Source organism: Oncorhynchus tshawytscha, linkage group LG31 (assembly GCF_018296145.1).
Source record: "Oncorhynchus tshawytscha isolate Ot180627B linkage group LG31, Otsh_v2.0, whole genome shotgun sequence".
NCBI lineage: Eukaryota > Metazoa > Chordata > Actinopteri > Salmoniformes > Salmonidae > Oncorhynchus > Oncorhynchus tshawytscha.
The window spans coordinates 25920937-25943277 of NC_056459.1; the positions used below are offsets into that span (position 1 = coordinate 25920937).

The 22341-nt window shown below is 40.0% G+C and overlaps 3 protein-coding genes across 3 annotated transcripts in view; all 3 read left to right on the forward strand.

Annotated features, from left to right (window-relative positions):
* Window positions 1-478: 478 nt before the first annotated feature.
* Window positions 479-4134, forward strand: LOC112234296 (homeobox protein Hox-A9). The gene is made up of 2 exons (XM_024402365.2): window positions 479-2599; window positions 2979-4134. Exons 1-2 carry the CDS (start codon window positions 2041-2043, stop codon window positions 3221-3223), a joined length of 804 nt encoding a protein of 267 aa, XP_024258133.1. The 5' UTR covers window positions 479-2040; the 3' UTR covers window positions 3224-4134.
* Window positions 4135-14136: 10002 nt separating this feature from the next.
* The window catches only part of hoxa3a (homeobox A3a), a 35034-nt gene continuing 26829 nt past the window's right edge, over window positions 14137-22341 (forward strand). The window contains exons 1-2 of the mRNA XM_042309991.1: window positions 14137-14253; window positions 22120-22224. The gene's annotated coding sequence lies outside the window, so the exon portion shown is untranslated. The remainder of the gene's footprint in view (window positions 14254-22119; window positions 22225-22341) is intronic.
* On the forward strand, window positions 18003-21512 carry hoxa5a (homeobox A5a). The gene is made up of 2 exons (XM_024402364.2): window positions 18003-19753; window positions 20430-21512. The coding sequence occupies exons 1-2, from the start codon at window positions 19156-19158 to the stop codon at window positions 20684-20686; spliced, it is 855 nt and encodes a 284-aa protein (XP_024258132.1). The 5' UTR covers window positions 18003-19155; the 3' UTR covers window positions 20687-21512.

The following is a 22341-nucleotide window of genomic DNA, read 5'->3' on the forward strand; positions in this document are numbered from 1 at the left end:
TTTCTCTCGAGGTATCTCACACTTTTATGAGGAAACTCAACGGCTTCTGTATATTATGCTGTATTTGTTAGCGTATTATTTCTACTTAATAGTGTATCATTTTTTCATTAGCCATAGTGGCTTCCATAGTTGACACTGCTGTGCTGGTAGCCTATTTGTAATAGTGCTAATGGTAATTATGGTTAGGGGCCTGTGTTTTGGTTGATTATGTCATATGACCTGGATTTTAACAGAAGTGAGAAATGAGAATTAGAACAAAAATAAAAACAATTGTCTGAGGATGATGCTGGACCATCTGACATAAAAATAAAAGGGTAACATTTGATAATATATATATATATATATATATATATATATATATATATATATATATATATATATATATATATATATATATATATATATATATATATATATGTATACATATTTTTTAATAAAGGTTAAAATCCAGGTAAACCAAAACATAGGGTCTTAATTATGATAGTGGCCTCATAATAGGCTTATAGAACTCCTAGTAATAGTCGGATGCAAACAATATGTGTAGGCTAATTCTTAGTAATAGTGGTAAAGTATTTGTGTTTGAAAAAGAAGCCAGCTCGACGTGCACTACTATGTGCATACTATTTTCTATGACGAATATCCATAATTGTCGCTTATTTTGTTGAATCTTAATTGTTTAAATATGCCACAATTAGGCCTATTTCCATGTAGGTTATTGATTGAATTAATATATTTTCTGTAATAGAACATTGCTGTTTAATTCCTCGGTTTTGTTTAATAACCAGAATGTAGGCTATCCTGGATATTCATGAATATAGAATACAATATTAGACTAGAACAGTAAAATGATCCTTTAAATGTTTTTGTTTTAAGGCAGCAGTAAATACATTAACTGAACCGGGTAGACCTCCTAATATGCCAACACACATTTCTATTCTATTTAGACATTTGTTTTCTATAAAAAAATAACTATACGAATTCAAACTTTTCCATATTTTGCTGCTGAAAAGAATATTACTTTTACTGAGAAATGATATATATTTTTTCCAAATAGGCAATATAATAACAATATCATAGGATGTTGATGAAATAACATATTCAACTAGTCAGATATTATTCTCAGCAGGCTTGTGGTTCTATTAATCTTATATTATATTAGGTTATTATTGTATAATACCAAACTAAGGCTTCACATAATAGCATGATATAGCACACCTTTGAAAGCTTATGTTTAATGGGGCGTGAACGTAAAAGCTTTTCATTTTGGAATGTTTCCTGACAATGAAAATATGAAAGGTTTGAACATTTTGACAGAAGATGAAAGAGGTTACATGCTACGATGGAAAGCTACCCAGAGCATTAGTTGTAAGAAAGAATATCTGAATAATTGACGTTCCTTGGCGCCATAGAAAGAATGCAGTTTATGACATTTGGTATCGTTAATAAGCCCCAATATGGCGGCGTTATCCTGGTTATGTTCAGCTCCTGTATGTTTTGTTGTGAGTATCATTGGTAATGCTTATTACCCTGTAACATATGTGTAAATATACTCGTTAAATGTGTGTTTTGGGAGAATTATTTATTGGATTTGCTGACCTATACTAAATGGACAGATACTTCCAATGGTATTTCAGTTTAGTCTACTCTACCTTAGTTTAGTCTACTCTCCTTTTCCATAGCCCTACATTTATATCAGCAGTAATTGTATAAAATAATAATAATTTGCTTTTAAAACTAGACATTGTTACGTTTTAAGACAGAGACCCGCGAGCATTTAATAGCCAAAGGGATTGATTTATCCTTTATTGTTCAGCCTTTATGATCACGTGCGCTCGTCACCCAATCGAATGGCAGTCCTGCTTCCCAACTATTAGTCGACTGTAGATCTTTGTGGTGCCAAGTTGCTATACTTGATTTCTTCAGATTGTTATTTTGTAAAAGTCGGGTTTAGTGCGTGTGTATGTGTGTGTGGTGTGTGTGGCACGCTTGTTTTTGTATGTATCTGTGTATGTGTGGGTACATGTGAAAGTCTCTTTTACCATGTCGACATCTGGAACGTTGACTAGCTACTACGTCGACTCCCTCATCTTGCCGGAGAGCGAGGAGCTGTCCGCGCCCAGATACACCTCCGGTCCGGGGGGGCTCCAGCATGCGAGGCAGCTCACCTCGCTCACCGATCACACCGAGCTTGGGCCCTGCACCTTCCCGACGAAAGCTCCGGTCTTCAGCCCGTCCTGGGGCCATGTATCGACCCAGTTTCCAGGTGCCGTGTCATCCGTGTACCACCACCCGTATGGGCATCACCAAGGCCCGGCTCCAGGCGACTTGGAGGGTCGCTACATGCAGTCCTGGCTGCTTGAGCCCATTTCAGGGTCCTTGCCCTTGACCGGATTACCAACGAGTCATCATTACGGGATCAAACCGGAGAGCCTGGGCGCACGAGTGGACAGCGCGCTGCCTGGATCCCACACCACACTGCTCCTGTCCGACTTCACCAACGGGACAGTTGCGACGGCGTCCCCGGTGGACAAGAACACACTACCTGGCCAGACCGCAAACCTGAACGGGGAGATAGAGGAGAAACCGGCCCTCGATCCAAGTAAGTGCTGCTTCATCCTTTGACATTTGGTAATGCTATGTTCTGTAAAGCTTCGGGGATGCAGGTAGAAATGTGTGAGGACTCGCGTGGTTGAAAATATGCCATTCGAGGCGTGCCATTAATCGGGGCTTGATAATAGGCTATCTTTCTCTCACCCGTTTCTATGTTCTGATACTATGTGTTTCAGATTTTAAACAGCAGCAACAGTCAGGTATAGGAGTGCATTGCTACTTTGGATTGCATTTAGATTTTTATATCCATAAATGATTTCCAGGGCTTTTGTTATCAGCCTCGTCCCTTGTGGGTCATGTGTTTTTATTACATCTGGGCCAGCAGCACCGGGCTCACACCAGTCTCGTTTCGCACCCCCTCTCTCCAGATAACCCGGTATCTAACTGGCTCCACGCAAGCGCCACGAGAAAAAAGCGCTGTCCATACTCCAAGCACCAGATCCTTGAGCTGGAGAAAGAGTTCCTCTTTAACACGTACCTCACGCGGGACCGTAGGTTCGAGGTCGCGAGGCAGCTCAACCTTACGGAGAGACAGGTCAAAATCTGGTTTCAGAACCGCAGAATGAAGATGAAGAAATGTAATAAAGATTGTGGACCAAAAAATGATTTATAGTTACCTATGACTCATTGAACGAGAACGTAAAAAATATCACAAAAAAGGGATATCTGTGAAAATACTGTATTTTTTAGAAGTCGTTGTCTTATTGTTTTATTCCAAACAGAAGCTGTTATGTGTCTTGTAAAAAGCATGTCCGGCTCTACTCGTCGGTTTGATGCAACTACCTTTATATTGCACAATTTAACAGTGCGCATAATTTGTTGTTATTGTTATTAGGATGTTAATTAATTAAGGCCTCGGCTGCAAGTGTCATTGTGTAACACGAGTATTAGTAGGCCTGTTCTCTGTGCTCGTTTGTGTATGGATGTTTGTAGCTATGTGTGTGTTCTCTGGTTTGTAGATATTTGTATTTCCGGTTCAACTGAATTTAGTTTTAAATGTGATTAAGTTTTTGTTGTTGTTGTCATTATTTCAGTTACTGGTAACATTGATTCATGATCTAACGTTGGAGTGATAGGCTAACGTCTGGCTGCTAACGTCTGGCTGCTAAGCTGCTAACGTGATGGTAGCATTTTGAAGGGGGTGCATGAGTATCAAAAGCCTTTTTAAAATGCATATAGGCCTATTGATACTATTCATAGAAGGTACATAACAATCATTTTGTGTTGACTACCTAAACGTCTCTCAACTACCTATAATTGCAAGACCTATAATTGCAAGAACCTATTTCATTTTTACCTGACTCCGTTGTGAAGAAATATAACGCTTGTATAGGAAACTATGTCTGAATTTCAGGGAGTAACATTTAGAGGACATATTGGTTAGAAAGCGAGAGAGAGGACATTTTAAAAACACTGTAGGCTACGTAATGAATACCTCATGGTCTGGAGACGTTCGGATGTTCGGTTCTCAAATGTAATTTGTACTTTATTTATTGAATAAAACAAATTATATCTGCGAATGCAGCCACATTGAATTCTTATCATTTGTTGTGCTTTTACATTTCACTGTAATCTAAGAATTAATTCAATAAATTATCAAATTCTTAAATATATTGACAGTCAAATGTATTGCATCCTACCAAATGTATTATGTAGCCTATATGCCAACACTTACATTCATTTGCACTTATATTTTCTCTCCAACAAAATATTGGAATTATACTCTAATACAAAACTATTCATGGAGTAATGTAAACCAGGTAGTAATGACAGTCGACCATTTATTTCATTTTCCGTGAGGAAATTCGAGTCTTTGACTTTGAAATGTCAACGGCTTACCAAATAATGTGAGCGCGCACTCGGCATTCTTTCTTCAACACCGCGCGCAAAACACACACGCACATACACACTGTATTTGTGTGTGTGTGTGTGGAGTTAATGAGGGGGGGGGGCTCTGCCTGAAGTCTCTGTATCAGGGTACACAGGCAAGCCCCGAGCGTCGCTCGGTGCATGCAGCTCTGCTCTGTTCCGCGCGCCTTGGCAGAGGACATTGTTAGTTGTATACAGCCATAAAATACAATTACCACTATAACCGTTTATGGGGTGCAAAGCGCTGCAAGGCGAGAGGACACAACACAAGAAAGATGTCGAAATCTTCGACAGCTGGTGCCTGTAGGATATCTGTTCTTCAGCTATGATATGACACCACCGCTCAGTTAAGACCCCGTGCTTCTGGACACATCATGGCCGCCATGTTTTAAAACCTGCAATATGTGCAGGGAGAGAGGTCAAAGGTATTGAGCGTTCAACGAGGGGACTGTACTATATGGAATTTAGCTGTGGTGTTGGTAATCAAATTACAATCTATTTGATATGAACTTCTAGTTAGAATGAGTGGTTGAGGTGGACCTGCTTCCACAAGCCTTTGGCCTATAGGCCTAGAGGAGTTCTCTTAAATCTGCGGTGTACCAAATAATAACAACAGTTGAAATTATAGAGACATGTGGAATAGGCTACAACTGGACCTTGGCAAAACTAAATAATTACAGAATCACAGAAACACCCTTCGTTTTTCAGACAACATCATTCACATAATGCATGCACATATATTTGAATATACACAGGCCTGTAGTAGTTGTATGGCCATATAGCGGTGTTGTGACGCGCTCGGCCTCGAGGACGCAGATGGACCCCAAACATCAAAGGCTGGGCCAGAAAAAGAGCAATAAAACGCCTGGCCTGCTATACTGTCTGGCATTCCACATTTAATGGCTTTATGGCCGTCCAGACACAATTAGGCCGTTTTCAGAACTCGGCACCCATTTGTTTTCTCTCTTTCTGTAGGACTGCAGCATGGACAAAAGGCCTAGCGGAAATGATCAGCTTTATTGGCGTCTCCCCGAATGTTGCTCGCCGGACTCATGGTCATCTCGAGCGCCCCTTTGTTTCTACCTGGCCTGGGAAACGTTCTCGCTCGGTTTCTCTGGTGGTAGCTAGTGTTCTGTTGACGTGCTGGAGGAACAGGAAGGGCAATAAAACAACAGCATTATATGAGGCAAGACCTAGTCTCAGTGTATATGAGGCAAGACGTAGTCTCAGTGTATATGAGGCCAACATGGACATTTTAGATATACTATTCTCGATGCTAATCACTGGACCTCTAAATCTGCATTCCGTCTGGAATGAATGCCACAGTTCCTACATTAATCACATTCCTTTATGTGATTTTTTTTCTCAATTTGGCCACTAAGCGGGTGGCTGTGATTGCAGTTCTGTGCGCATTGCACCTTTTCCACCCTGCAAGTTTGTGTAGTGACCAGAGGATGGCGCTGATGTTCCATAACAAGCCTCAGAATGGCCTCTTTTGAATTCTTTCCCTTTGTGATTACTCTCGCAGGAACATAACAGTTTAAGAGTGCAACAAAGTGATTTCACACCCTGCCTACGGTTTTACAATGCAAATCTAATACCACGTTAAGGAATGTTTACGAATACGGTGCGCTCATCAGGAATACAACGTTTAGACATGTTTAGGACTAATATGTTGATGCATCCTTTTCCTGCATAATTTGCGCTCTATAACATTGTAATTCTAATTGTTCTCATGCAGATTATTTTACCTTTATTTAACTTGGCAAGTCAATTACGGCCTAGGAACAGTGGGTTAACTGCCTTGTTCAGGGGCAGAAGGACAGATTTTTACGTTGTCAGTTCGGGGATTCAATCTTGCAACCAGTTATTAATCCAACGCTCTAACCTTTAGGCTACCTGCAGCCCCAATATTATTAGCTATTGTGGTCGTAAGCACATCCAGGGCAGTATTTAATAATATAAAGATTTATAAAAATAGACGAAATAGTAGGTCTTAGTCTAGTTATACACAGCATGTTGTACATGGGTATCTTTACATTTTCTACACAAAGAAACCTAAAACGTCAATTTTCTACATGTCAAATGAATTGACAATCTAGATAATTAAGTACATTTTACTGGGCAAATAACGTTGAGTGTTTGGTTGTCTTCAAAGAAAACAGGCATTTAGTAGGCATAATTATTATAGTTAGAATGCGATTATTTTTATCTTTAGGTTAGGCCTATAGGAAAACTTAACATAAGTAGTGTTTAATAAACAGAATTATCATACAATATCATCATATGATTCAGAGTACAAGATGCAATTACATTTTGTAAAGTCAGTGGAAAACTATTTTCGACTTTTTTCTGAAGTATTATTCATATTCAACATTTGCAATATGGTCCAACACAAGTAGCTTTTGGTCTGATTTGCGTTCAATTTGCTTTCGTTGATTCCATTTAGGAGTACTATGATATGGCATATTGTAAAATGTGATCGGCTTTGCGTTTTAGAGTATGTTTGGTGATATTTAAATTTAGCCTAAGTGTTTATATGATCACTAACTCCACACACAGAATTGCATTTTTTAGTTTTGATCCCTCCTGTGTTTATTTCCAGATAACATTGTGGAATACGAAAGAATATACATAAACTTGACCAAATTAGGCCATAGCATATAGCAGATAAAACATAATACATTCAGAGTTAAAGAAAGAAAGCTCGATAACATAGTAGATGTCTAAATGTAGACCTACAAATAAATGCGGCTCATTTTGAGTATTCAAATTGACTTACTTAATTTGCTTACCTAACTTTTATGTTTTTAATTAATCACTTGCTTCATCTAGCATTGGGTTACCACTCAAAATAATTTTCTCTAATATTTCAATAACACTTGCTTCTTGTACTCATTACAACAAGTCATTTTATATATAAGCAATAAGGCCCGAGGGTGTGTGGTATATGGCCAACATACCATGGCTCAGGGCTGTTCATAACCACGACGCAACACAGAGTGCCTGGATACAGCCCTTAGCCTTGGTATATTGGCAATATACCACAAACCCCCGAGGTGCCTTATTGCTATTATAAACTGTCTACCAACTTAATTAGAGCAGTACAAAGAAATGGTCTTTCAGCCAATCAGCATTAAGGGCTCGAACCACCCAGTTTATAATATATTTTTGGAAACACGAGTTACACAACAACAGTAATTCAAATAGGAAACAATGTATAATGGTTACAATTGTAAATGGTATTATTTTAATCACAGTAATATACAATAAATTGTTGTAAAGTTAATTATGACAAGCAATCAAATGTAGCCCACCTATATTCTGACTATATGTTGAACGTATAAAAACAATTAACTATGTACATGTGGTGCTCTTTTCTTTGTGTACTATAATCAGAATGTTTTGATGTTTGTTGTAGACTCTCACATATTATAGTTCTGTTTTAGCACCTAGACATGTAGCTATTTGATGGAATTGAAGAAAAGCTTTTAAAGAAATACAAAATTCAGTTTTATATTCTTAGTTGTGTATAAATTACAGATGTTATGAGGGGGTGGGAGCGATGGTATTATGCTGTATTATGAAAAGTAAGGTATAACTGCAACAGGACAGCGGTTTTCTTTTGAACCAATGACATTGTATTTTGTGTCATGTCATATGTTCCCACAGTGTTTACTCTGTAGTCTGTGTGTGTTAATCCTACTCTGCAGTCTGTGTTAAACCTACTCTGTAGTCTGTGTGTGTTAATCCTACTCTGCAGTCTGTGTGTGTTGATCCTACTCTGTAGTCTGTGTGTGTTAATCCTACTCTGCAGTCTGTGTTAAATCTACTCTGTAGTCTGTGTTTGTTAATCCTACTATGTAGTCTGTGTTAATCCTACTCTGTAGTCTGTGTGTGTTCATCCTACTCTGTAGTCTCTGTGTGTTAATCCTACTCTGTAGTCTGTGTTTGTTAATCCTACTATGTAGTCTGTGTGTGTTAATTCTACTCTGTAGTCTGTGTGTGTTAATTCTACTCTGTAGTCTGTGTGTGTTAATTCTACTCTGTAGTCTGTGTGTGTTAATTCTACTCTGTAGTCTGTGTGTGGTAATCCTACTCTGTAGTCTGTGTTAATTCTACTCTGTAGTCTGTGTTTGTTAATCCTACTATGTAGTCTGTGTTAATCCTACTCTGTAGTCTGTGTGTGTTAATCCTACTCTGTAGTCTGTGTGTGTTAATTCTACTCTGTAGTCGGTGTGTGTTAATTCTACTCTGTAGTCTGTGTGTGTTAATTCTACTCTGTAGTCTGTGTGTGTTAATTCTACTCTGTAGTCTGTGTTAATTCTACTCTGTAGTCTGTGTGTGTTAATTCTACTCTGCAGTCTGTGTGTGTTAATTCTACTCTGCAGTCTGTGTGTGTTAATTCTACTCTGTAGTCTGTGTGTGTTAATTCTACTCTGCAGTCTGTGTGTGTTAATTCTACTCTGTAGTCTGTGTGTGTTAATTATACTCTGTGTGTGTTAATTATACTCTGCAGTCTGTGTGTGTTAATTCTACTCTGCAGTCTGTGTGTTAATTCTACTCTGCAGTCTGTGTGTGTTAATTCTACTCTGCAGTCTGTGTGTGTTAATTCTACTCTGCAGTCTGTGTGTGTTAATTCTACTCTGCAGTCTGTGTGTGTTAATTCTACTCTGCAGTCTGTGTGTGTTAATTCTACTCTGCAGTCTGTGTGTGTTAATTCTACTCTGCAGTCTGTGTGTGTTAATTCTACTCTGCAGTCTGTGTGTGTTAATTCTACTCTGCAGTCTGTGTGTGTTAATTCTACTCTGTACTCTGTGTGTGTTAATTCTACTCTGCAGTCTGTGTGTGTTAATTCTACTCTGTAGTCTGTGTGTGTTAATTCTACTCTGTGTGTGTTAATTCTACTCTGCAGTCTCTGTGTGTTAATTCTACTCTGTAGTCTGTGCGCCATAATGATATTTCTGGCCCTGCTGGAGATTGGCTACTGCGGTCACAGGGCTGGATCACGTGGTTTGGTGTAAATCTAGGGTGTATTGCTGTCATTTATCACACTACCTCGTAAAAACGACACTGAAGATTCTGACCCAACAAATCACAAGGAAAAAATATGAGCTCTTATTATGTGGATGGTCTTTTTAGCAAATATACGGCGACCGGTTCTTTCTTCCCAAATGCCGACCAGGGTTCGTGCGCTCTTCGACCCAGTGGAGAAGGACCCGCATCTGTTCACAGTGCCGCAGCCCCTGCCTTCCCAACGTCCTTGTCCGGACTTTACAACGTCAACAATGCTATTTACCAGAGCCCCCCGATGTTTACTCCTGCTTATGACCAGGGGCCGGACGTGCACAGTCTGCACTGCAGCTCTTTCGACCAGAGCCGTCTGTTCGGGGACAGCTGCATCCAGCCGGTACCCGGTCCACTCACCTCGCCAGAGGACAAACACTACCGGATGTACCCCTGGATGAGAACATCAGGTATGATCTTACATGGGACAACTTACTGTTGTCTTAATTAATGGTGCAATTAATTCCGTGAAGCCATTGGTATTGCATGGAAAGAATCAGAAAAATGTTGAATTAGTTAGTTGTGTGACCATAAATTCATTATCCCTCCGCTTCTGTAGTGTTCATCGCGCAGGGACATTGCCGCTGTTTTTGTTGTTGTTGCTCTTCTACTGTATGTGGCAGTAAAATACCAGGCTATAAGCTGTAGTGTAAGTCATAGCTCGTGCGCTCTGCAGTTCACCCTTTTGATTGGGCTCAGAATGGCAGTTGTGATTACATAATCAGTTTCAGGAACCTATTTGTACACAGGGATATAACTAAACTATAGTGGTGGCTGTAAACAATATCAGTAGACCAGTCGGAGCAGTGGTATTGATACTAGTGTCTGATTAGTACGGAATTGGTAGGCAGGACAGTGTCTAATAAAGACCATTGAAATAGCAGTAGTAATTGCTTATGGGCTGTGGGTATGACCTAGTAACGGTGGACTAACACATGCTTCTAATTGGAGAGGCATGCCGTGCATTAGCAATAGGCTACAGGCTAGAATCCCAGCTGGAATATTTGTGACGGACGGAAGTCTGAGCCAAAACAGCACTGACAGTCGAAAACATTTTGAGAAAGAAATCTTAGCAAAAATGGCACAGAATGACAGACTGTGGCACGTTTTTTAAATTATTTTATTTACTATAGAAAAAAATCCAAGAATCCAAGTTCACATAATTGTCATGTGTGTCATTATCAGTATCAAGTTATTATCGGAGTTATTACATATGGTATGCTTGTGTAGAACATGGTTTTAGAGCAATTTGCAGGATTTTTTATTTGTGGGCCTAGTGGGAAAATGCTATGTACAAATGTAGGATCTTAATTTGAGCCAGTTTCCAACAACATGAAAATAATCCTGCAGCAACAGGAAATGTGAATTATTATGTGGATTATAGTAAATTAACATTTCTTGTAGGGCTTTATACATTTTTCGTTAGGGCAAATCAAGCCTGGCATTTTAAAGTGGAAATGACCAACTTTAGAAGCCTTTTAAAATCTCAAATACTCTAGGAGTTTCAATTTCCTGCTGCGTAGGAAAATTCTCAACAACAAAAGAGTGATCAAATTAAGATCCTGCATCTGTACATCGATTAAAACCATTCTTTCTTTCAGATCCAAACAGAAAGCGTGGACGTCAGACGTACTCCCGGTACCAGACACTGGAGCTGGAGAAAGAATTCCACTTTAACCGGTACCTGAACCGCCGGAGGCGCGTGGAGATAGCACACGCGCTCTGCCTAACTGAGCGCCAGATCAAAATCTGGTTCCAGAACCGGAGGATGAAGTGGAAGAAAGATCACAAGGACGAGTCTTCGAGCTCAAACCTCAGTACCAACTCAGAGAACGTAAACAAGGATGGTGATGGTAATCCGGTAAACAACGGACAATCCAAGACCCAGGAGGCAGAGCAAGGAGACTCCCCGTCTGCGGGTGTGGCATCAGAAACCCCTACAAGAGAAGGAGATGGCGACGTAGAGGCTATTAATGAAAGAAACACTCCATAAATGTTTGTATTTGTCAAATGTTAAAGATGTATACTCTCATAGAATCGACACACTCTGTTCATCATGTTTGTTTATCAATTTAGAGATTAGTAAGGATTGGTGAAACGACTTGCAGGCTGAAGTTGAGAAGCACTTATTTATTGTACTGTATACAAGCTAGTGAAACACTGTCTCTAGCAACAAAAGGCATACGTCTATGTGCACATGAAAAGGAACGGATACTACCTATTTACACTATAGTATTATTATGAAAACTCAATTTGATCTTTGAATGTAGAAAAGGCATACTGTAAATGTTATTCAATAATACAAATTATTGGTTGGGAACTATTAGATATTTTACTACTGAAATAACATTCCTGAACAGAGAACTACCTAATGCGACAGTTAAATCCAAGCAACTTCCGAATTTAGCCTACCTCCAATTTGAATTGACTTAGACAAAGGGACCTTTTTCGCGTTCTATTTGTTTCTATTTCAAATGGAAATAAATGCAAATGTTGCGTAAAAGTGCCTTTGTTGAATCAACTAGCGAATATGGCTTTAACGTTTTACTGTCCCTTATTCTCGTTATATTGCACTGCTGTAGCTGTTACGGTTTGGCGTATTCCTATAGCTTATATTTGTGAGAACTTATCTTTTGGGGCCATGTAGAGATTGTAATACATATTCGCATGATTCCAATACCCTACCTCAGAGACTACAGACCTATTCGGCTACTACTGTATCACTGAATTTCAATACTGTATAACTTATTGTATATGTGTGAAATTGAAGTCTTTGTAAATACTGTGACGTCGTGTTGTTAGTGTATTTTTGCATCCTCGTATACGTCAATCACATTTTTGGTGGACGTGAGTGTGTCTGCTTGCATGTGTTTGTAGGCTATTTGTAAATTAGGGAAATAGTGTGTTTGTTTTATCTGATCAAATGAATACAAGAGAACTGCTCCAATGTTCAGAAATAACCTATATGCTCCCTCCACATCTCTGCTTTGACTCGGAGGTATTCGTATTTTGACATTATGCAAGACACAATATGAATCCAATAAAAACAAAAGCCTTCAGTTTTGAAAATAGCTTCGTAACGAATTTCCTGTAAAACAACCATACATTTATACGAACTTTAGACAAAATGTTAAGAAAGCACATATAGTCAACATGCCAAAATAGATGGTATTAGCTTAAATTATGCATGGATGAAAATACTTGTCTTAATTTTTCACGTTCATTTAGTTCTACATTTCTTTGTATATGACAATAAATATTGACAACACTAAGCCTACAAATTATACTATTACATAACATAGTATCTGGCTCATTCAGCAGGAAAAGTGAAAAGAGCTGATGAAACCCATGACACGTGTTTAAAGGAGTAGTCCATTATTTTACAACTTAATTTGAGATGGTTCCTCACCCTGAAAGTAGAAACTGCAATCCATGGTTCAGTTTCCTGTAAACAGCTTGCCACACACACCACAAGTTAACAATCACTGGAACTGATGGGGGCATGTGAGCATGTTTTTTTTTAAATAGCCAAAGCACCTTCAAGTAACATCAAACTAAATATGTAAGTGATTAGAATTGATTTCATGTGATTTTTACCTTCTTTTTTTAAACATGCTCACATGCTCCTTTAACTGCCATAGACTTTTAGCTTGTGGTGCCTAAGGTTACCTGAATTTTGTAGTGGCTGTTCAAAGAAAACTGAACCATGGATTACAGTTTATCTTTGCCCATAGACTACTTTCAGGGTGAGGAACCATCTAACATCAAGTTGTAAAATAGTGAACTACTCCTTAAATAAAGAGGCTAAAGCAGTGTTTCCAAAACTCGGCCCTGAGGACCCCAAGATGTGCATGTTTTGTTTGTTGCTCTAGCACTACACAGTTGATTCAAATAATCAAAGCTTAATAATGACTAGATTATTTGAACCAGCTGTGTAGCGCTGCTTGGGGTCCTCTGGACTGAGATTGGGAAACAATGGGCAAAAGTATGCTAACTATGAGGACATGAGACTGGACAGGCTGTGTATGTGTAGCCTACTGAGTAGGGGAAATGAATGTTGAATGTTTAACTGTGCATTCCCCCTCTTTCTGGTAAGATGGCTAGCTCTGAACTGCCCCTTCTCCTCTCTCTCCATCTCCCCACCCGCTTTCCCCCTCTCTCCTCTTGCTCTCCCTCTCTCACTAGGTCATAAATCTGTTGTTGTTTATGAAAATGTACAAAATAGCAATACAGCTTTAAGAGGCTCCTCCTTTCCCATTGGTCCACACTGGTCACATGGCATGGAGCCTTGAACATGAACTTTTTTATATATAATTTTCCAGAAGAGAACGTCACTCATTTAACAGCCTGTGTCTGCCACACAACCCTTTCTGTACTGTAAAAGCTTTTGCTCCTCAATGTCATTGTTTATGTATTTTCGTCATGGTTAATGCTGTTTCGCTTTTGAGTTGAGTTTTGTATTATGCAGTGGCAAGGAGCAGTGTCCCTTTCTTGGAACCGGACGGTTTGGATTCATTACCGTCGTTCTCGGTTTGGCACAATGGACGGTTTGAGTAGGAGCGCGTCGTCGCCTGACCCCGGGGGCTCGTGGATTAGTCCAGGGACCCAACTGGCACAACAGGGGATCTTCCCCGGTCTACCTCGCGCCAACTGCACCTGTCCGTCCTCTTCTCGTAACATCCCCACGCACCATGAGACCTGAACACGGTAAGAATACTTGCTTATCATGATTATGATTTTATATGATTTGGGAATCATTCATTAAATAAAGTGAGCATAAAAATACAAACAAATACCATTACTATGCTTGTCTAGTATTAAAGTGTTGACTATCAGAAGATTGGTTGGAGTGTTCTAGGCTTCGTTAAAATGGGTTTTCTCCGATAATTTGATAATTTGATAGGATATGGTCATAATTTGCATGATTATTTATGATCATTGTTATGGTAGTTGATGTGCTCTCTGGGTTTGACCTATATAATTATGTCATTCAATATTTGTGTAGCCCTATGCATGTTCATTATGAGAACTTCAATAACTTATTAGCATGCATGTATGCTATTTGTGTTTTCTTTATTTGTTGCAATTTGAATTGAGTGGTCTGTCGGCAGCTGGGTATTGCGACTGGAGCCAATAGGCTATTCTCTGTCGCCCTCTTGTGGGAGAAGTGTGGTCTTCGTTTGGTTATGACTTTGTTCCCATTTCACCATTTTCAGTCTACATGGTTGTGCCAGCACAGTTCAACCACAACACAGTGCTGTTGTCTAGCACGAATCACAATCAATGTGTATCTTGTGTTGCAGTTGTGTTAATCTATATACTGTATGCTGTATAGTACCGCGTGCAATGCCAGGGTTGTGGGTTCGATTCCCACAGGGGACCAGTAAGAAAAAGTCAGCCTCGTTTTATAGATTAGAAGAAACATAGCAATCGAAAATCCGGGACACTCACATTAGTATGATATGTTTAGTTTGGTATGGTTACATAACACAGAAGTTTACTTGAAGCAATACATAAAAGGAGGATGGATAGGTGGGGTATAAGGCAAATGTTTAGCAAACCGAAGGTTGCGTGTTCGAATCTCATCACAGGCAACTACTTACTACTTTGCAAATACATAACATATTAGTTAACCTAGCTAATCTTAGCCACCTAGTTAACTTTAGCCACTTTTGCAATTCGTAACATATCATACGAATTTGAATTTGTAACACATCATACGAAATGAATGACTAATTAATACATACCATACAAATGTAACTTAACATACTAATTTGAGTGCCCCGGATTTTTGTTTACGGTGTTACGTTTACTTCCGAGTCCAGGAGGAAAAAGTACGAAAATGTGTGCACTCACTACTCTAATTCGCTCTGGGTAGGAGTGTCTGCTAAATGACTAAAACGTTTATAATGTATACTATCTTATATTCGCTTAATCTAAAGTGTTCTTGTCTTCCTCTCCTGTTTTCTACCCCAACGAGGTAACATCAGCACCACATCACAGAAAGAATAGCCTCATCAATGACCCCTTCATCTCGATATTGTGCATACCTATAATAATTATAAACTTTATAGCAACACAAATAAGAGTGATGTGATATTGTGCTGTTCAGTAATGGCATTGACACTATCATGTAGGGCCTGATAGCTTGAATTGATTGTTGTGAATTACTGTATATGCTTGACATTTTTGTATTGGACGTTTACGAAATTTAAGTTAATCCTTCCTATTTTGCCCGGCTCAAAAGCCTACAGAATAGAATATAACATTTTAAGGTGTAGTCTACAAAAATGTCCCAAAGAATGATAAAACACCAAGACTTGTTGACAAATGAGTATACCAAGAAACAAATACAATCATTATGAGCCATAGACTAGAAAGGAAATACACTTTCGCTTAAAATGGGGTTCTGATTAGGACAACAGATAGTCAGTGTTCTTTACATAAGATCTTTGTATGTCACAGATAGACACCATTCATGGGACCGTAGATGATTACCTCAAAATGATGTCACAGAATAGAACCTGAGACCAAAGCATCACAATTGATATGGCAAGACTATTACCTCAAAATACTGACACAAATAAGACTCTGAGAGACCAAAACGTCACAATTGGCATCAATACCAAAGAAGGAGTACAGCACAATAGCATACTGTTGTATTGCATTTTAATAATGTGTGTGTAGTTGCTGTGTCCGTGTCAGTTTGCTTAGTTTCCTTCTATTACAAGCGAATCTGTTACGGTTCACCTACCCGTTGAATTTGTGTTTTTAGTGTTCCATTTAACCTTAGCGTCTCCAATTGAATACCATCGTCGAGATGTGCAGTGGTAATGCAACCACTCGAGTGGACATTAGAAAATGGCCTTGCTGCGGCTCCACTGCACTATACAAAATCTAGGGTGTCTGAAATGCATGCAGATTGAACAGTTTAGGCTATTGCGCGTGTAACACAGCCCACGTAGCTAATTACATTTATGAGCAAATAAAACTGAAGCGTCGTGAAATTTTACTCACTCATCGATCAAGGTTCGGATCGGAATTTCAAATAGTTGGCCTTTTACGGTCTGGGAAGCATGTGCTCCCCTCGCTTATGTGCGCCACTAGCACGCACACAGATTGCAGAATCCTGACGCTTCTACCAGATGCGGACATTAGTCTTGTTCGTTTTTTTCTAGACTTTTACCTTTTCCCTCACTTTACTCTCCCACTTCCTGGTTTGCCCCTTGTCCCCTGGGTGGGATAATTTCTTGGGAACTTTGTTTCTATTGGCCATTGATAAATCAGATGTTAGCTCTTAGGCTCTCTCTCGCTAACAACCTATTTAAAACCTCAATCACAAACAATCCTGGCCATTATAAAGCACAGAACCTATCCTCGCTCCTTCCAACATCCGGAGCATGTTTGAACGCGTTCTCTCAAACTATCCCTGAAAGTCAAGACCCGGGCTCGGATAGAGGGCTCCTTCATACACCGCTGTACACATCTGGTCCTGAGTGCAGATTGTTCCTCGGCTCCTGCGGTGCCTGAAGGGGCCATATTACCTCTGTGAGTCTGCATCCTTCGGACAGACACGCAGACGTATCCATCACGCTGTTAGTGCCAGCGTGGGGCGTTGTGTAGCCTAAATATGGGTTATCGTCTTTTGGGGACTATAGGACCGAGAGGTCCAATGGACTATGGATAACCAGAGCCTACTCCTGTAAAACTGGTTGCAACTGGCCGTCGCGAGCGTGCCTGAGTGTCCAGTAATCCATATGGAGTGCACTATTTCCTGCTAAGTAGACGGAATGAGCAGTATCTTTTGTAAGGCTAAATGTTTTTAAAATGCTGTTGCTCTGCCTGCACCTGCAACAGTTACTTCTATTTTAGGTACAGGTGACCTCTAAGTTACACCAACTAATCAGCAACTCCACACCGATGAACATGATTTAAAACCAAATTCTGCTAAAATAATGTAGTCATATGTTTGTTATTGCCATTGCTTGTTTTGAGCCTACAGTTGTATTACTTCTGCTGTTATACTGATAGGGCTTTCTTCGTATCATATTTCGAACCTAATTTTAGATTGTCATTGTGCGGTGCCTTATCTTTCTATTTTGAAAACTTGACAAGACTTATCTGAGTTGAAATAGAGTCCTATAGCCTATTACATTCGCGTCCTCACTCCGAGGACATTATCTATGGGTGTGGGGAAGATGCCGAGAGAGGCCAAGGGAAATTATTTCATTTCACCTAGGCATGCATATGTCCATGTAAAATACACTAAAATACCTAAACCAAGAAATCCTGTTTATTCCCTCTATTGTCAGACATCATTTAAAAATATATCTATTATAAATTCCCTTCTTGTCTTACTTTGATTTTCATTCATTCTTTCTTCATCGAATGCGAACTTCGTGTGTTTAGATTCCTTTCAAACGATATTCTGCTCCTCGTTTTTCTGTTCTTAAATTGACTTAAGTTATCCATATTGGCAAAAAAATATAATTACAATAAAATTGATATGATTGTTTCGCTGTAATGTCTGCTAGAGCTTAGGCTATTAATTTGGAACCGCAGCAAAATTTTACGCACGTACATTGAACCAATTTAAACATCACATTTACTTAATTCAGGCAATTTTTGTTGATCAAAACGTGCTTTATTCACGTTAAGTATTTATGGAATTTCAAACGAGGGGTAATTAATTGTCTAATAATACTATTGTACGGTAGCTTACTTTCTGTCATCTTAAAAAAACGAAACAGTAATTCATTTGAAGTGCCTAATTTTTGAGAGCATCTAACAATTTTTGGAATAACGGTTGATCTGCAGGTTGACCATGCTGTTCACACCATTAGCCTGAACTAAGGAGGATATTCATGCAAATATAGATTTTTCAAGGGTTGATTACTAAAATTAAAAGATTTGTAACATGCTTTAACGAAATATTCAACTAAATGTAAGGTGCTAAACAATTGTTTTTGATATTTTAGGCTAGTTGTGTTGTTTTGTAGGCCTACTGTACGTGTTTTATTCCCAACTATAAGGATAATGTTTAATGTTGAATTTCTTTCTGTACTCTGTGTCAGTGGAGAGGTTGGATATTCACTATGCAGTGCGTTTCTTGTTGTATTGTTTGGGAAGGCGATGCGTTTGCCGCAATGGTCGTTAACCTCTGAACGACCCTGTTCAGAGGCCACGCCTCAAACACCGTCGCAGGCAGTGCGAGATTGTGGCCGGAGGATGGCGCTCAAGGACAATCCAAGAGATGCAACCCGAGCCCCGCGAGCGCCCTGCCCAGGCGCACTCCCAGGCGCGCGCCCATAACATCCCACCCAGATTTCCTACTTGTGCACGAGTTTACCTCTGGAGGTCATCAAGCAGGATTTACGACTGGTCAACAAAAGCACGTGATTCTCAGCCGTAACCCATATTTGGGTGCCTACGTAAGAGAGAATCAAGTACACGTTCTACTCATTTCCCTAATTCATCATAAATTGTGCAAGGGTGCTATAGAAGAAGCAAAAGCATCAAGAGCCACAAATCAAGCACACACGTTACTATTTTCTCCAAAAATAAAAACAACAAATACCTGCGAAACAACAGTATTTGAATAGTCAATCAATGAGCTCCTATTTTGTAAACTCATTCTGCGGTCGCTATCCCAATGGCGCCGACTTCCAGTTACATAATTATGGAGACCACAGCTCAGCAAACGACCAATACAGGGACTCAACGACCATGCATTCCAGCAGGCAAGGTTATGGTTACAACGGGATGGACCTCACTGTCGGTCGCGGTAATGGGCACTTTGTGGCCAACGAGCGGGCACAGGGCTACTCCCCGAACCAGTCGGCGGCGGCAACAACGTCCTCTGTCGAGCCATCCAGGTACACCCAGCCCGCGAGCGCCACTGGGACGGCGCCCCTCTCGCCTGCACCTGACCCGCTCCGGTGCTCCTCCTCTGTCACAAGCTCGTCTCCGGTCAGCGAGTCTCAACGGCAACACCGAGCCATAAAGAACTCCATAACTATCCCCTGCGCGACCCCGAGCTCGAGTTCGAACGGAGGCACGCTGTTGAACCAGGAGTGTGTGTCGAAAGCCTCCCCCCTCCTCGAGGAAGATAAGCCCGCTGGAAGAGAGCAGACAACTTCCCAACATTTCACCGACGGTGCCCAGCCTCAGATCTACCCCTGGATGAGGAAACTGCACATAAATCATGGTAAAATAGCTTTACACGTTGATTAGGTAGACGTTTATGTTTATGTTTTGTACTTGTCGTGGACATGACCTCCTATAGCGATTTAAACTGTGCTTATTGCCATTTTCGATGGTAAAAAGTATTTAACCGAATCATCCCATAAGAGATAAATAATCTGTATTTGATAGTAGTAATGGTTATGCGGTGTAATGGCGAGATTTACGCCACCTGTTCACCTGTATATTTGTACCCAAAGCGGTGGAAAATAATTCAACGTGGCATGAAAACAGAACATTTTCATGTTACCAAAATGCAGGAGGTGAACATTTTGTTTAAATATAGGATTTTCTTTTGCCATAATTTTGTATTATTCTAAATGTTTATGGTATTTTTATAAGACAAACTTGTGGGAATTAATTGGCACTTCCACTACATTTTATGGTGTGGGAAAGGTGAATAGTGTTTATGTGGACTGTTATATGTGGACTGAGCTGCATCGAAGTGTGATCAAGAATAAAGTACATTTTCTACTATATAATAATCATTGCATAAAGCGTTGGTAAACATTATTGATCAATAAAAAAAAATGTCCTTGCATTGTTGCCAGGTAAACCTGCATAAAGAATTAGTAAACAGTGTTGTGTAGGTTGCTATTTTGATTATGGGTTTATTGTTGCGTCCTGTGTGTTACCACCAGACAGTCTCACTGGACCAGAGGGGAAGAGGGCGAGGACAGCATACACGCGCTACCAGACCCTGGAGCTCGAGAAAGAGTTCCATTTCAACCGGTATCTGACCCGCAGACGGAGGATCGAGATAGCACACGCGCTCTGCCTATCAGAACGCCAGATCAAAATCTGGTTCCAGAACAGAAGGATGAAGTGGAAAAAGGACAACAAACTGAAAAGCATGAGCATGGCAGCGGCAGGGGGTGTAGGGTACCACCGTCCCTGATATTTGGTTCCCCGATGAGCTCTAATAAAATAATACAAAGCTTGGGAGAACTTCCATTCATTTTTACATTGCGACAGACTTCCCGATGGCTGTTTTGGGACAGTGAACATGCAGTTGTCCAAACTCCGGCCTTTTCAAAAAGACTTTCCTCCATAGTTATATTTATTTTCACCGTGATAATGCTTGTGTGAGTAAAAAAATAAACATTCTGTACATTGTTTGTCTTAGAGAACAAACCAATGGGAAATACATGTTTGTTAACTTATTTCTTGTTCAAAATAGAATCAACTCGAAGTTACCGCAAAAAAGTCCATTAACTATCCAATAAAAGTTGTGTAGCCTATTGCACTTGTAAAACAGTATAGAAACTCGAATAATTAATGAGTTGATAAAAAATGCTGTTGCTTTTGTGTAAAGCCTTTGTTTTATATGTAAGTATGTATTTATTTGTTCAATGTATTGTACCAAACTTAGATAACTTGTTCCTTATTGTAGACAGACGTATAAGCCTTACGCGATTGTTGTGCGTTGTGAACACGTGACGGGACCGCAGTTCTGACCCATTGCGTGTAGCTGTGCCTTTGTATCCTTCTTTTACACGAGCTACTGTAAATCTGTTCACCTGGCGCAGCTTCTTAGAATGTGTGTTTCTTGTACGTTCCCCTCTATGTTGGATGTGAAGGGTTCCATCGTGGAGCCCATTGCCTACGTGTATAGCTTCATCGTGCTATACGCTTTTTGCAAATGTTTTTAAAGAATGACTGGAAATTGAAAATAATATTATAGTGATGATGCTGATTATAATAAACTTTCTACTGGAACGACAGAGACTGTAAATGATTTGTTATTTCGATTCTTTATCTTACTTCTTCATGTGCCTCACGGAAAAACGAAAGTGTGTATGTTTTTGTAATGTTTTTGTTGTTGAATGTAAGGTTTTTAGGCCTACAGTAACTCGTTTTCAAGACTATAGGCCTTTCACTCCATTGATTGCAATTAAAACTTTAAAAGTTCAACTTTTCTAGCTAGTTTCAAGGTCGAGAAAATCAACAGGTAGCAAAATCTATATCTGCACACTTTACTCACCTTTGTGCGTAGGGATAAAGCGGGTCCTTCTTGCCAGTGACCGGCTCGAGGGGCTCTGCGTCCCATCTGCTCGAGTTTAGTACTATCAGAGAATCAGTTCACTTCAAAACGTAAACTTTATTAGGCCGGTTCCGGCTCCCTGACATTTGGGTGCCAAATGAATGGGGGTTTTGTCTATGAATTAGATCGTAAAAATCATCCGGAGCGCGGCCAGATAGGCTCACTGGCCATAAACTGTCACGTGGTGGCCATTAAAGTAAGTTTTATGGTTTTGGGGAGTTGACAGTATATTGCACATAACATATAATCGCACTGACGCGAGGCTTCGTCTGACTCTCTCCTTGCAGGCTGTAAGTGTTCCTTGACCGTTACACCCACTCCTTGCTCACCAGAACGCCTCGCGATGGACCCTGCATGCCGGACGCACACGAGAAGACAGCTTCGGTCTCGAGGTAAGTTTCTGCCTCTATTGCCCTTGAGTAGCCTGTAGCCTTCCATTCCCTTGGCTCTGAACAGCCACCCTGTTTGAAACAGAATTATGATTGTATTCGGACGCGCTATCTGTCCAT

Excerpts from the sequence above, each read along its gene's own strand:
- LOC112234296 (XM_024402365.2), top strand. The coding sequence starts at position 2,041 with ATGTCGACATCTGGAACGTTGACTAGCTACTACGTCGACTCCCTCATC. Across the intron at positions 2,600-2,978 it reads GAAACCGGCCCTCGATCCAA|ATAACCCGGTATCTAACTGG; the intron begins GTAAGTGCTGCT and ends CCCTCTCTCCAG.
- hoxa5a (XM_024402364.2), top strand. The coding sequence starts at position 19,156 with ATGAGCTCCTATTTTGTAAACTCATTCTGCGGTCGCTATCCCAATGGC. Across the intron at positions 19,754-20,429 it reads GAAACTGCACATAAATCATG|ACAGTCTCACTGGACCAGAG; the intron begins GTAAAATAGCTT and ends TGTTACCACCAG.